Source organism: Diadema antillarum, unplaced genomic scaffold (assembly GCF_040938485.1).
Source record: "Diadema antillarum isolate AM-2024a unplaced genomic scaffold, OU_Dant_1.0 seq00001508_RagTag, whole genome shotgun sequence".
Classification (NCBI taxonomy): Eukaryota; Metazoa; Echinodermata; class Echinoidea; order Diadematoida; family Diadematidae; genus Diadema; species Diadema antillarum.
This window is the reverse complement of record NW_027272242.1, coordinates 338,657-355,027: the sequence shown is the minus strand read 5'-3', so window position 1 is coordinate 355,027 and position 16,371 is coordinate 338,657. Positions and strand designations below refer to the sequence as shown.

The 16,371-nt window shown below is 39.2% G+C and overlaps 1 protein-coding gene across 1 annotated transcript in view; it reads right to left on the bottom strand.

Annotated features, from left to right (window-relative positions):
* Positions 1 to 16,371, bottom strand: part of LOC139710194 (E3 ubiquitin-protein ligase NEDD4-like) — a 68,931-nt gene that overhangs the window by 9,512 nt on the left and 43,048 nt on the right. Inside the window, exons 9-20 of the mRNA XM_071622126.1 lie at positions 13,543 to 13,724; positions 12,819 to 12,942; positions 11,485 to 11,508; positions 10,844 to 10,975; positions 9,147 to 9,194; positions 7,863 to 7,917; positions 7,141 to 7,199; positions 6,272 to 6,337; positions 5,212 to 5,372; positions 4,723 to 4,791; positions 3,889 to 4,010; positions 2,851 to 2,921 (exon numbers count right to left, since the gene is read on the bottom strand). Of these exons, the coding sequence (XP_071478227.1) occupies positions 2,851 to 2,921; positions 3,889 to 4,010; positions 4,723 to 4,791; positions 5,212 to 5,372; positions 6,272 to 6,337; positions 7,141 to 7,199; positions 7,863 to 7,917; positions 9,147 to 9,194; positions 10,844 to 10,975; positions 11,485 to 11,508; positions 12,819 to 12,942; positions 13,543 to 13,724 (1,113 nt within the window). The remainder of the gene's footprint in view (positions 1 to 2,850; positions 2,922 to 3,888; positions 4,011 to 4,722; positions 4,792 to 5,211; positions 5,373 to 6,271; positions 6,338 to 7,140; positions 7,200 to 7,862; positions 7,918 to 9,146; positions 9,195 to 10,843; positions 10,976 to 11,484; positions 11,509 to 12,818; positions 12,943 to 13,542; positions 13,725 to 16,371) is intronic.

The window sequence follows — 16,371 nt, the reverse complement described above, 5'->3', positions numbered from 1 at the left end:
CCGAAGTGATGCAGCTTTTTGAGTTTGTAACAAATAAAGACAGAATAAACTGACCAGAAAGAATATAAATTATTAGTGGAAAAGTGAGCAAAGAAAATGGGATTCCATCGGGATTCGAACCCGAGACCTCCGGATTGCTAGACCGGTGCTCTACCGACTGAGCTATAGAAAGCCCTAGTGCAGTGTTCGTCCCAGAAACCCTTAATTCTCAATGCTCGGGTGGTCAGAAGCTATAGCAGTGTGTTTGTGTGTGACACACACGCACACACTTGAACCTGGCATAAACCCGAAGGATAATTCAACTTGGGGATAAATGCGAGGGATCACCGAAGTGATGCAGCTTTTTGAGTTTGTAACAAATAAAGACAGAATAAACTGACCAGAAAGAATATAAATTATTAGTGGAAAAGTGAGCAAAGAAAATGGGATTCCATCGGGATTCGAACCCGAGACCTCCGGATTGCTAGACCGGTGCTCTACCGACTGAGCTATAGAAAGCCCTAGTGCAGTGTTCGTCCCAGAAACCCTTAATTCTCAATGCTCGGGTGGTCAGAAGCTATAGCAGTGTGTTTGTGTGTGACACACACGCACACACTTGAACCTGGCATAAACCCGAAGGATAATTCAACTTGGGGATAAATGCGAGGGATCACCGAAGTGATGCAGCTTTTTGAGTTTGTAACAAATAAAGACAGAATAAACTGACCAGAAAGAATATAAATTATTAGTGGAAAAGTGAGCAAAGAAAATGGGATTCCATCGGGATTCGAACCCGAGACCTCCGGATTGCTAGACCGGTGCTCTACCGACTGAGCTATAGAAAGCCCTAGTGCAGTGTTCGTCCCAGAAACCCTTAATTCTCAATGCTCGGGTGGTCAGAAGCTATAGCAGTGTGTTTGTGTGTGACACACACGCACACACTTGAACCTGGCATAAACCCGAAGGATAATTCAACTTGGGGATAAATGCGAGGGATCACCGAAGTGATGCAGCTTTTTGAGTTTGTAACAAATAAAGACAGAATAAACTGACCAGAAAGAATATAAATTATTAGTGGAAAAGTGAGCAAAGAAAATGGGATTCCATCGGGATTCGAACCCGAGACCTCCGGATTGCTAGACCGGTGCTCTACCGACTGAGCTATAGAAAGCCCTAGTGCAGTGTTCGTCCCAGAAACCCTTAATTCTCAATGCTCGGGTGGTCAGAAGCTATAGCAGTGTGTTTGTGTGTGACACACACGCACACACTTGAACCTGGCATAAACCCGAAGGATAATTCAACTTGGGGATAAATGCGAGGGATCACCGAAGTGATGCAGCTTTTTGAGTTTGTAACAAATAAAGACAGAATAAACTGACCAGAAAGAATATAAATTATTAGTGGAAAAGTGAGCAAAGAAAATGGGATTCCATCGGGATTCGAACCCGAGACCTCCGGATTGCTAGACCGGTGCTCTACCGACTGAGCTATAGAAAGCCCTAGTGCAGTGTTCGTCCCAGAAACCCTTAATTCTCAATGCTCGGGTGGTCAGAAGCTATAGCAGTGTGTTTGTGTGTGACACACACGCACACACTTGAACCTGGCATAAACCCGAAGGATAATTCAACTTGGGGATAAATGCGAGGGATCACCGAAGTGATGCAGCTTTTTGAGTTTGTAACAAATAAAGACAGAATAAACTGACCAGAAAGAATATAAATTATTAGTGGAAAAGTGAGCAAAGAAAATGGGATTCCATCGGGATTCGAACCCGAGACCTCCGGATTGCTAGACCGGTGCTCTACCGACTGAGCTATAGAAAGCCCTAGTGCAGTGTTCGTCCCAGAAACCCTTAATTCTCAATGCTCGGGTGGTCAGAAGCTATAGCAGTGTGTTTGTGTGTGACACACACGCACACACTTGAACCTGGCATAAACCCGAAGGATAATTCAACTTGGGGATAAATGCGAGGGATCACCGAAGTGATGCAGCTTTTTGAGTTTGTAACAAATAAAGACAGAATAAACTGACCAGAAAGAATATAAATTATTAGTGGAAAAGTGAGCAAAGAAAATGGGATTCCATCGGGATTCGAACCCGAGACCTCCGGATTGCTAGACCGGTGCTCTACCGACTGAGCTATAGAAAGCCCTAGTGCAGTGTTCGTCCCAGAAACCCTTAATTCTCAATGCTCGGGTGGTCAGAAGCTATAGCAGTGTGTTTGTGTGTGACACACACGCACACACTTGAACCTGGCATAAACCCGAAGGATAATTCAACTTGGGGATAAATGCGAGGGATCACCGAAGTGATGCAGCTTTTTGAGTTTGTAACAAATAAAGACAGAATAAACTGACCAGAGTCTAATTTTTCACGCATTTGGACTTTCCAACAATTGTACGAATGGATTAATTTACGATGAACGGAAAAATGTACACATACACATCGTATTATGTTGGGATCAGAGATAACATTTTTCTGTGTTGTTTAGTTTGCAAATATCGCCCGACTTGTGAAATTCATGAAAATAAAAACCCTGTGAGATATGTGGCATATACAGTATTCAACTTGTATGTAAGAATATATGTATGCTAGTGTATATATATATATATATATATATATATATATATATATATATATATATATATATATACACACATATACACTGACAGGGAGAGATCAGGGAGAGACAGAAAGAAAGAAAGGAAAAGATAGAAAGAAAGGTAGAAAGAAAGAGAGGGTCAGTCTGGGCTACTAGTAGTTTACAGTTTGAGACATCCCCCCTCCCAACCCTCATGATGCTTAGAGGACACAAAATACGATTAAAAGTCATATTGGCCAGATCAAAAGCAATAGGATACAAGTGCTTACCACTGACTCCATGTCTTGTAGTGTGATTGGCTTCCCAGCCATCATCTTGTAGAATGGTCGGATGAAGAAAGCTGCAACAAAACATAAAAACAGAGGTGTACTTTATCATCATCATTACCCAACTTTTGAACATAGTGACCATGAGAGAGATGCTACAAGAATGAGCCATAGCATACATGTTCCACAGCACTTACACAAACCAACAGTAAATGCCAAGACATGAAGGCAACATCTCCACAAGAAAGAAATGAAGCAAAACATGAGATTGACTTCAAGCATTTTAACTCCTTAAACAGTCAGAGGTTGTTACATTGCACAGCAGAAGCAAAACACACAGGTAGACATTATCATGTTCGTTCGACAATTATCAATACGAGAGTTGCATAAATGTCCTGTATTTTGTTTTGAATAGAACTAATAAATGGGCAAACATTCAAATGCGGAATGGTAGTTTTCCTTGCTTTTAAGTGCATGTTTGCAAGGACTATCCTATTATAGTTGGTGATTTTTTTTTTTTTTTTTTTTTTTTTGGTTCTGTGAAGAAATGCTGACAGAATAATAGACCTTATAATGCTTAACACAATACAAGATAAGAGAACATCACATTCAAGGGTGTGTAACCCGGTGAAGTGGTCCTGCCTAACATCAACCTGGACCCCACGGAAGGACAGCTTAGTGTAGCTGAATATGGGCTATCCAGCCATCTTCTCAGATGGAAATGAACAAACAAACAAGGAACTTCAAATAATCTCTTCTTGTTCCTTTTGTAAGTCAATACTCATTAACCGTGCAATGCTGCAATATTGAGAGAAATCACGAAATTTGTCACAAACAATATTTCCACTAATTTAGAGCCATGTGGTCACAAACTACTGCAATCAACCAAATAAAGCATGCTTATCAAGAGAATATGGAAGGCATCAGTTGACAACACCACATTTCTAACATGGGACTAAGCATAATTTATCCCCCACTCCCCTCTCCTCTGCCCCCCCCCCCCCCCAAAAAAAAGAATGCTTCCAGGCTGCCAAAACTCACCGTCAAGGAGTTTGCCATGGAAGACAGCCATTCCTGCCACTCTTCCAATGAACTTGAAGTAGGAGATGTGATCCTCATTGCATATTCCAGAGTCAGGGTTGATTTGCAGTGTGTAGTTGTCCCTTCAAGGTTATGAAAAAAGAACAGACGAATAACATACACAACCCACTTACATTAAACGTTTCATTGTCAAGAGTATTATTGACTGATGGTTGATTCATTCATCTGTCTTTCATTTTGTATTCAAGACAATAGAATCTGAGAAAACAAGTGCTGACGAAGAAATGTGACAAAAGACATATCTAGCAATAAAAATGAGTGAACACAACATTTTTTAGAACAGTGAAAAGTCAACACTTATCGTTGTAAATACAGTTACCTCATCACTTCTGACAAGCAAATGCACATCACACCACATAACTGTGTTGGCATGGCACTTTAGTGATAATATCATTACTTGGGCCTCGTCATATTTTCACCTTTTGAATTCATGGAAAACAAAAGCCACTAGAAGATCTTTTTTTCTTTCAATCATCTTCAGTGAATGGTCAGGAATTACACAGAAACATAATCTACTTTCTCAATCTGCAAGACGAGGCCAAGAAAAACATCCTTGACCAATGTTCAAGCTGCAAGGCAAACACATCATCGGGAAAGTGCATCCTTGCCGTTCAAGACTAATTTGAGACCTCTTTGATCTCTGCATTTTACAATACAACCCTTGAAGCCAAATTTTTAAGATGTTGTTTCAGTTATTCATGTTTTAACAGAAAATGTGATTAAAACAACACTGCCTGCAGCAGGTTGAAAAAAGGGGGTGTTGACAGCACTTACATTGCTGAATACTCAAAGAGTCCATAGTAAGGGTTGAACATTTCTTTGGACAGAAGAAAGAACCACTCCCTGTGAGAAGAGACCATTGTATTGACATAAATATGAGATAAAATGATTCAAAGTAATGAGGAATTTTAAGCATCACCATACAAACACCTATGCAATGACATAACTAACATCTTACTTCCCTGTACATTCATTTTGAAAAGTGCTACATCTTTACTACATAAAAAATACACCTTGGTTTGAAAATCTAAGATATTCAAACTTACAAAGGAATAGAAAACAATAGTAGAATTCAGAGCTTAACTTGAAGATTGTAACTCATGTGAGTGCAGATGGCAGTGCATACATAGAAATTGAACCACAGATTATTTTGGTAATGTTTCTAATGGCCCATCACCATTCTTGTAATGGTACTTGATTTCCTGGTCAGAAGGTGGTCCTACTCCCACAAACATGGAACCCTATGTCAGGGCACCTCATTACCTGGCGACGCCTCCGTAGTCTAGACCCGTCTCCCCTGTGAATTCAATCCAGAGCCTGGCCTTGAGGAGGTCTGCATTCCTGACGCTGCTGATGCCTCGGTATGAGTCCTCCAGCAGGTTGTTCCGATGCACCTTCAGCTCATACCGGTTGGGAATATTGTTCTGCAGACAGAGAGCAAGTTTTCATGTAATTCTACGAGTCTACTGAACAGTCAAAAGCTGGGCTGTCTTTATTTGTTTCTTTGTTTGTTTGTTTTTGAAAATGTCTGCATTTCTTTTTAAAAGGGATTTCTTTTTAAAAGGATAATCTTACACTTTTCAAAATAGCACATGATTCCAAATCATTTAAAAATGATACAGGTGTCAACCTACTTAACTCTCAAGCCAGGGTATAACTCTGCCACTGGTCATCATACCTGAGGCAGCTATAACTCACTGGAAGGCAAGTAAAGTAAATGTGTAGATGGCAGTAAAAAGTATAAGGCCTTACCAAGACAAAGTATAAGGCCTTGCCAGTACAAAGTATCAGGCTTTGTCTAAATGCCAATTTGGACAAGTCGGGGAAATATGTTACATGCTGTCTAGATGTAACGCATGTGAGACCATACATCACATCCAGAAAAACACCCAAGCAATAAGCATCCAACATCCGAGCGTGTATGCATATAACAGCTTGAAGTCACTACTTTTGAATCGTCACTTTCAAACCAGCCATTTCAGAGAGCAACTTTGCAAGGAGATAGGGGAATGCCAGACAATTCTTTGAAGATGATGAATGAAATAACAACACATACTGCACCATTCCTTTAAGTCCATACAGAGACATGGAAACTGCACAAATACTTCTATAACTGCACATAAGTCTTCTGAGTTATAGTAGCACACAGGCAAAAAAAAAAATAACAACAGCAATTACAACTGAATGGCATAGCTATTTCTCGTGTTGCTTTTGGCTGTTGCTATGACCATTGCTATCACAAGTCCCTGCAAAATTCAGTCCTCCACACAGTGGGGTCTACAAACAAGGGTCGTATGGCAAGAAATCACTGAAATGTACTCACTGGTTTTCTTAGCTGCTGTTTTAACAGGTCGTATTTCACTTTGTAGTCTCTTGAATAGGGTACCGCCTGTATGGTGAAGATGACAACATCTAAACATTATCTTGAGCCACTACAAATGTGTGCATAAAAAAAAAAATCCTACTGTTAGTACTTGAAATATTGTAGAAACGTACTCAAAGCTTGTACAAACAGAAGACCTCAATAGTAATCACAGGAGATGCATAGTAATAGACTAGGCATGACAGCCTGAAAGATTTGATATTGCAGTGGTTTGCAAAAGTGTTCTTGCCTGCCTCCTACATGAGAACAGAGTGATTTTGGAACACAGGGGATGAAATGATACTAGTACTAAAGAAACATCACTGACTGCACAATGCTTGGAAGCAATAGACATGAATCTTAATCTTTGGCACCAAGTCCCTCAACATAGTTTACCGAAGGCTCCTGGCTCACTATTGTAAAGCCCGCTGCACACCATTACGACTCACGACTATACGACTGACAGATTTTGGATCTGAAATAAACATGTGTGTTTATTCTGAGGCTATTGCGATTTATTTTGGATCCAAAGTCTGTCAGTCGTATAGTCATGAGTCTTATAGTGTGTGGCGGACGGTAGAAAGACTGCAAATAACAACACAGCTATGACGACTGCGGAACGTTCAATAATATTGTCAAAATACTCGGTTCCTCACATCTCTTCAAGCCATACGATGTAAATCAATCACGTTAAAATCATGATTCTGCACTTCAACAATTAGCAGCTCACTGTCTTTCTCGTTACATCAATTGGTTGCAGGTAATATTGAACAGATTTTAAGAACACAAAACCATAAAGGTTAAAGATACTTCAGAACAGAGTGACTCACAGGTCCTGCTATTGCTGGGTTCTGCAACCTTGGATCTTCCCATTGGGTGGATTTGGTAGCTGGGTTGAGTGGAAGGAACAAAGTGTATGATAAATACAACATCATATATCTTGTTTGCTTCATGTCGAAATTCAAAACGACAAACACACAAACACATACACACAAAAAAGGGACACAGGTTTATTATTCCAACTTTGGTATCATTTGGAAGGGAATCTTATAAAAAAAAAAAAAAACGATCGCAATCACATTCATTGTTATATATTTTTTGAGCTGGCACCATCCCATACTGCCTTGTAACCAATAATCACTGCCACTGTATAAACAGCAACTGGTATGGATATGATACTTGTCTGTACTAAATCAATTCAACAAATATGCCTAAGTCTGCGCTGTATTGAATAAGTCTACAGAAATGGAGCGACCAGAAGAAGACAGCACATGAGAAGCTATTCTACGGTACAGTGTGTGCAAGAAGTGGTGTTTTCGAACCCAAAATTGGTTAGGAGCTCAAGGGCAGGTGTTGGTTCATTTTGGCAGGGTTTGTCCCCATTCAGCCCTCATCCACAACATACACACATATTCAACTTAAATCAAGGGAAATTTTTGTTTGCACATACAATACCAATACTCAAATACACATTACTAGCCAACAGCACACTGCTGAGATGTTTGATTTGTCACTGGAGTGATATGAAGAGTAAATAATTATTAGTGCTCACTGTGATCCACAAAGAAGACTCTGCCATCTGTGTAAACTCTCATCTCCCATCCAGTCTTTGAGGGGGATAAAAAAGAGAGAAATATTCCTAATGATACATCATAATTTCTGACCTAGAAGAAAACAAAACATATAAACACAGACACCAACCTTTGTACTGAGCTTTCTTCCTTACCTTTTAAACATCATCGTTATTTTGCTTTCTTTTCCCTTTTGCACTGACAAAAGAGTAAAACATTCAAATGAATATTTTGTAATGACAATGCTACTTCATCAATGTAAGACAACTTTAGTATCACTTGACAGAAAGACTACACATGCAAAAAAACAAAATCTTTTTGCTTTTTGGCACTACATGCATGTACATGCCAACAGGAAAGCTGGTTCTGATACTGAAGTCTCCCATTTCATATTATAAACATGCTACCTATTTCCCTTCATCTTCAATATTTGTCTTTGCTGTCATAACCAAAGAACCATTCTGCATTTCACATTTCATTTACCTCTGCATGACTCTCAACATGGCAGAATCAAGAAACAAATGTCACAAAACTTCAGAGATCAAGAGTGGATGGTTGGAGGACATGTTTCAGGTTAAGGAGAGAAAGGATGACATGCCTATTGATTTTGCACTCTGTCAAGAGGTTTGGGTTGTCATACTGTTAACAATCAAATGAGACAGGGGAACATGGCTACCCATTTCTCTTCACATTCCTACAGTATTAAAGGCGTTATTATCTCCAAGCTGGCAACAAGCTCAGACCCCTTTCACGCTAGTCACTTGGGTGATCATCTGAGAGATTCAATGGGGAACCAAACACGGAATACTCGCAGAGAATTTCTTTCATAGTAAGGAATGAGCTCCCAAATGAATTGCTCCCATCCGTTCTTTACCAATGCAAGTACACGTTAGGGTGCATGCGCCAAACAGCTCACAAGACATTGTTGATATGCTGACCTTCACTCCTCACCAAGGAGTTTAACCCTGATGCCTTTCATACTACAGCATCACCTGGAAGTTCGCATGTAGTGTACGCTCAGGAGTTTACTAGGGACAGTTTGAGGGTACGACTTCAGAAAGATCACCCGGCTTTTCATTCCCAATTTTACAAGTCATGCCTTCCATACTACAGTGCCATAAGTGTGAGTTCCTGGGAGAAATTTGCTAAGCAGGAAAGGGGTAACTTTAACAATCGACTACACATTGGCACATTTTCTACCCAGACTCAATGGTTTCCTTTCAAGTCAGAAGACTTGAACCCCGCCCTAACCCCATCCAACTTACCGGTAGTGGTCCTAACTCATCCTGGTGTCTCTGTTTTCTGGGATCTTCCTGCAAAGTTTAAAAGGATGCATTGGAAAATATTGTAAGCAAGGGGGTGTCAACCTCTGCAGATCTAGAAACACTTATCCTAACGTACAGTTGAATTAAAACTTACATGCATGAGGCATAAATCATAGTTTGGTGAAACAAGAGACCCGGGGGTCTTGCACTCACCTGAGTATCGCAAGTTCACCTTTCACGCAGTCACTAATCTAAATTACACACAGCTCTACCAAAATTTGACCAGGCATTCTCAAGTAAAAGATGGAAATGTACAATTAGGGCCCAAATTTTGATCCCCAGGTGGGACAGGGTGCCCATTTGAACAAATTGAGATCCTATCCCCCTAGGGATGCTACCTGCCAAGTTTGGTGAAAATGGGTCATGGGATTCTCAAGAAGAAGATGAAAATGTATAATTTAGGCCCCATTAGGACCCCTCCCCATCCCCCTCACTTGGGTCCCAAGGGGGGCACCCCTGATTCCGCCATGAACAAACTTGAAAGTACAGTCATCAATGTACTAACTCATAGTATTAATTTATCTCTATCAGTTCTGGTTCTAGAGAAGAAGACTTTCAAAGATACCTTAATTTGGGGGGGGGGGGTGGGCCCCCTAGGTGGGGCATGATGCCCATTTTAACATTCTAACCCCCTAGGGATGCCACCTGCCAAGTTTGGTGAAAATCCATCATGAGGTTTTCAAGAAGAAGATGAAAATGTATAATTTAGGTCTCCAACATTTGGATCTCTCCATTCCCCCCACCCCAAAGGGGGCACCCCCGGATCTGCCATGAACAAACTTAGAACTACAGTCATTAATGTACTAACTCATAGTATTCACTTAGCTCTATCACTTCTGGTTCTAGAGAAGAAGATTTTTAAAGATTCCTTAATTTTGGGGGGTTTGGGCCTTTGGCTCAGGTGAGCTAAAAATGGGAAAAGTGCACATACTATCAATGTCAAATCAAATTTCAGAAAAAAAAACAACAATATGTAAAACAAACCCATATTTTCTTCTTTTTGATGAAGAAATAACTTAAATATTGGAAAAGATACACTAGTTGGCAGCTTTGCATGAAGTAAGATCATTTATGACAACCCAAGAAACAAAAAGAACAAAAGGGGACATTTATTTTATAATCTTGTCTCCACTTTTGAAGCATTTTTCCTTTTCTGAATATTTTTCAAATGATGTAATTACTACACAAATATTCATAACCATCATCTCAATTTCCCGATGATGAATATTCACTTATGATATCAAAATATTTATATCATAATATTTCATTTTAGGATAAATTGTCTCTCTTCATTCTGAAATGCACACACACAACACTGACTTAGAATTTCTGCTGTATAGATAATTTCATCTTTCGGATGAGACTAGGAATATGTGTTGCTGATAATTTGTTATTATCAGAGTCTTCTTTCTACTTAAACAGAGAAGTGCAGCAGGCAAACGTTATTTGAGTTCTTACAGCACATCCATAAGCAACCTCAACAACAATTACTCTTACGTATACAGAGAAACATGAAGCAAAAAAAAAAATGAAATAAATGGCAAGAGTCAGAGAGGCTTCCAAGAGGATTCCTGTTTGAACTTTGACCCTGCAAGAAAGGTCAAACCTTACAACAAGTCGCAGTCATCGCCACTTACCCACGACGTCGTCCTCGTGTTGTGATCGATGAAGAATATCTTGCCGTTGGGCGCCTTCTGCATCTGCCATCCGGCCGGTAACGCTCCGAGGGGGTCGTCTGCTGACGGAATGATGGCTTGTGGTGCAGTGGGCTGTATTTAAATAGCACAAAGGGAAATCATCATTGGGTGAGAACATTATATGAATCATAATTTAGATCACAAGAACCAAAAATGCCTGTATGCATGTATATAGGAATATATTGAATTTTGAAGTTTGTTATGCACCTTGTGAAAAGTTTCTTGAATTCAACATACTTTTCTCATTTACAGATGAAGATAACAATGCAGAAAGGAACATTCATTCTCTCCATGTTAAGAGCTGTTGGGAATTTCCATGTGGGTCTGATTCTAGCATTCCACACATAAATCCCTCTTTTTCACCAAAGTTTGATGTAACTGGGAAACCAGGAAATAGGTCAAAAGCTTTCTGACAATTTTACTCGAAGTGTTCGTGTAATAATCATGCTCACTTTTCCATAAGTCCTTATAACTACAGAGCCTCTCTGCAGAGACAAGTGGCCTGAAATCAAGTCAAGTGCTATTTGTAACAGTCTGAAGTAAGCATTGTTTATTCTAGAAACTAAAAGAGTTCTGCTTACCGTTGCGCTCTGTTGTGCATTTGCCTGTAGAAATTAGATTGAAGCAAAGAGGAAGTTAACATTACATGATAATGAGATTCTATGTACATGTCACAAATGCATTTAATAGTAGTATAGGCTTTTGTCTCTGATGTTCAGTTCTCTACTGACACAAAATTGTCAACATGTTTATAGACACCTATGTACCATCATATCAGCTTTGCATACACTTCTCCAAATCATGTTTTGCTTTAAGTTACAACGTAACAGACTCCTTAACTTATTCAACACACCTAGTAGGTCAATCTTTAAATACATAAGGTGACTAGAATTGGACAAATGCGTATCACAAATGAATTCTTTCCTCATCTACTCAGTCAGTCAAAAACAAATGCAGTATATCCTACTATGTTTGACCACTGGGATTACTTGAATTTGGAACACATTAACGAGAGCCGTTTTTCTCCAAACATCCATGCCATGGTACTATCACATATGCAATATATTTTTTCGTAAGCGAAATTTACCATACTCGTGATTGCGATCGATAAGGGATCGCTCGCATCTATCGGCCACGACCAAGTCCAAGCAAGCTCTAGTGGCACACATCCATGCACATTGCACAATTATTGATACACCAGTATCGCTTGTTATCGTCCTAGATCTAACGTTACTCTCGTTCATTTGACTGCCACGTACCACGGTTGTACCACCTGTGTTGTAATATTCAGCATGATTACAAAATAAAACTCTGTGTGGTTGATGGAGTACATTTTTATCAAATCTCAAGTTTGTCAATTGATGTGGGATATAAAGCAAATAACCATCTCCTATTTCTCGGGCAATGGATACAAACTAACATCGCCTCGGTGATCCGTGAGGTGTTTATCAGCCCTCGCCTTCAGCTCGGCCTGACAGACACCTCACGGATCATCTCGGCAATGTTACATTGTACCATCGCCTTTGCAGTCCCTGATTATTTGCTTACCATAGGTGGATTTCATACACATTCATCATTAATTCTGGTTAGCTGGACTCAAGGCAAATGATAATGAGAAACTAAGGAAGAAGACAAAGAGAAGGGGAAGAAAACAGGAAGAGGACGAAGAGGGAGAAAAGTAGAAGAAAATAAGAAAAAGAAGAGGAAGAGAAGAATAGCAAGGAGAAGACAGAACAGAAGATGAAGAAGTCAAAGAACGAGAATGCAAAAGAGCCAAAGAAGAACAAGATAACGAAGATGAAGGTGAAGAAGAATAAAGACGAAGAAAAAGAAGATAATCAAGGAAAGAAAAAACAGAAGAAATAGATAGAAGAATGATTGTTAATCCTGTTTGACTTGGTGAGAGTCAACTTACTGCCCCCGTGTCCTCATCATCTTGTCCCTCAATCGTGTCCTCCACACTGATCACCCGTCTGGCCAAGAACTGTGCCCGTGCTGCATCCGTCTGGGAGGCCCCCCTCGTGGGTGTTGTCGTGCTCCTGTCCACGAAACGAGAACAAAGTGAATAAAAAGGTCATATTCATGTAGGATGTTTTGAAAACTGTCATCTTAAATTATTGGGGGAATAAATGCAATCTTCTATTTTTTTCAATTTCTGTGGACTGATCAACATCAAGAGGAGGGGAGTGAGGAGTTTGGGGTCATGCTTCATGATTTTTTTTTAATATTATTGACAGGGATAGCCCCTTTGCAATGATAACATCAATGTCTTCAACTTCACAAGAGGAAAACTCCATATTGTCCCATTCAATTCATAGTGATATTTTGAGCTTGAGTTACTGGAAAGATCTTTTCACATAAGAATGTTTAAATCAATAGAGCATACTTATCCTCCATCTATTCATCATTTATTTGGAGCTCAAAACTTCAACACATATGAATTTGAATATCAAATAAACAGTGATTACTACTAGTACATGATTAGAAAAAAATACAAGCAATATCAAGGAAATGGTGTTTTGGGGTGTTTTTTTTCCCTTGGAAGCAAACAAACACAGCCAAACACACAAGACAGACACAAACAGGCAGACACAGAGAACACACACACACAAACACACATGACAAATGGGAATGCCTACGGTGCTGTGGGTCTCTCCCACTGTGTCCGCCGGTTGATGTGGTCCACATAGTAGATCCTGCCGTTGGCGTCCACGCGCTCCTCCCACCCCTGGGGTGTGACTGGCTGTGCCTGCGACCGACTCGGGCTCCTCCCCCTTGACTGGTCATTCTCTGCATTGGCATCCACTATCTCCCAGTCATGCTGGAGGTGAAAAGTCACAAACAAAAGACTTTTAGAAGAAGGAAAATAGAAACATTAATTTACTCCTTGCTTAGGTTTGCATTGCTTCAAATTGCTTTAGGCTTTATCTTGTTCTTTTTTTTCTCTGTCTTTGATTTTAATGTTTTTAGGTTGTTGATTTTTTTTTTCTTTCTTTCTTTTTTCTCTGTCCATCTTTTCCAGCGACATGCAGACTCATGAGTGCCTTTCCTGGGGACATTCAATCCTTATGAAGAGGGACTGCACATGAGTTTTTATGTAAATACATAATCATACATTTCTCCTGATTCCGCAACACTGTAAGGATAATTCCGTGTGTTCTCTGTAAAGAGGTCAGACATCTGGAAGCAGCAGAATCAAATTATTGAACAAGTAATCTGTGATGACTTTCATGTTCAAGAATTTTATTATCTATTCAGGTCAGCCCCCCCCCCCCCCAAAAAAAAGAGTATCTATGAATTTCTCATGTTTGACTGCAAATACCCTTTTTTGCTTTAGTTCACCTCTTACTTGCTGTGCAGAGCTCTCAACCAATCTGTATATATATATATATATATATATATATATATATATATATATATATATATATATATATATTCCGAAGCATTTTATTGCAGACTGAAGATATCACTCTCCTTTGCATGGCATTACATTGCGATTTTGTTATGGGGGTGGGGGGTGAAAGAGGAATTTTGCACCATTCACCTTGATTAACAAGGGTAAAAATCTGGAATTTTTCCTCCAGATTCCAAATGGTTTGGTGTTAGGTATGTGTTAGTTTGATCTTTTGTCTATGTGTGATGAATGAGTGCCAAAATGACATTAAAATAATCATTCCATTGTAAACTTCAAGGGAAGTACAATGAAGGTCACCTGACCAGCTTCTGCTAATAAGCCACTCTGAAGCAGAAGCTTTGCTTTTTTCCCCCTTTACTTTTTCAAACTTGGGTCTCTGCCCTCTCAGCGGTCATATGATACAGGAAAATATTCTACCACTTCCTGCATTGACATGATCAATTTACAATCAATTTACACTACTGTTTGGTCATAAGCCGGTATCAAGTATCACGGAAGTGCTGTATTTTCTCTTTGCCAGAAATTGCACAGCATGAATCGTATAAAATCATGCCATGGTGCTGTAAAAAACAAAAGTATGGAAAACATTTTTAAAAAAGGTAAAAAGGGGAATGCAACGAAAAACTTCACAATCAAACTTCTATCAATTAACATTCCTCACACCAAGACTTAATCACCAACACCAGGTAGTTTCATTCAAGATTACCCCTTGACAGGTGCCTTGTGTCAATATAACAACAACAGAGCCCAAATAACCTGCTGGTCTACTCCTTGTTTGCTTTTTATCTTGATTTCTTACAATGCTAGTGCATGAAGGCACAGGTGTTTATCTTGCCATAGTGCATTGGGGCATTTTGTTTCTTTTTTGTTTAGTTTGTTCCTCTACCTTGGTTAGTTTCATGTGTATCATTCCATCACATAACATACTTCAGAATTATGTATTTCTGGATACATTATTCCAGACTACACCAAGTGCACATGCAAAATTTAGAGTACAGATAAGTAAAACTCAATTGCACTAGATTCTATGTGAAAGGATGTCTAGTCAGAATTAGCTGATCGACACATGGAGATGTGTAGTCAGCGATGATATGAATCACTGAGCTTCTGACGCATGATAATGAAAACTCACAAAAAGAAAAATAAAGAATTTCATATCAATTGTCACTGCAAAAACACATTGACAAAAATCTCATAATTCAGCATATGAATATAAAACTTGCCTGAAAACCACCCAAAATAAATAAGAACAAATGTTAACTCTGATGTGTCCTGGTATTGGAACATGCTTTTACTTGTAATAGCTAAAGAGAACAATTCTTTTTTTTTTTCAGAATTTCACACACAATATACATGAAAAATTGTGAGGGTATGACATCATCGGCTTGCTCATTTGAGTATTCATTTATAAGGACTGGTCAAGAAATATTTTCTGAAAAAATCTGAAATTTCAAAATGTCATATCTTCCTTATTTCTCATCCATTTTTTGTCATTTTTGTATTGTCCTGTGGGAATAATTTTTTCTTTCTTTTGAAGCTTATTCATTTTTGGAATGGATTTCCTCTTTAAGAGACAAGTCATAAATGAAGACTAAATGTGGTTGCAATGATCTCACTTTCCAGAAGTATACTATGGGGATGTTTCATCTCATTTTGACATCTTGTTTCTATTGTTTGTTTGCTTTGTTTTGTTTTGTTTTGTTTTGTTTTTTGCTGTTTTGATTTATTTTTGCAGGTGCATCCTGCACTGACCTTAAATGCACAATGTTTAAGAACTTGTCAGTTGCTCTGCAATGCTACAGCCCTCCACCAAATTTGATGACATCTTCCCAAGAGCTTTTTATATCATTGTGTACATGGTGTGGTGATATTTTCAGAATAAGCCACTTCAGGGTTCCACTTTGCGTATGAGCAGGAAAAAGTTATTTTGTACTGAGAGAGAGTTTGGTTTATAAATTCACTGAGATAAGCATCTGTGATGTAATGATTATTCATGTAATCCTTATAGTGGTGCCTGCTGGTTTATCCATCTGACAGCAAGCCTGGTATCTGG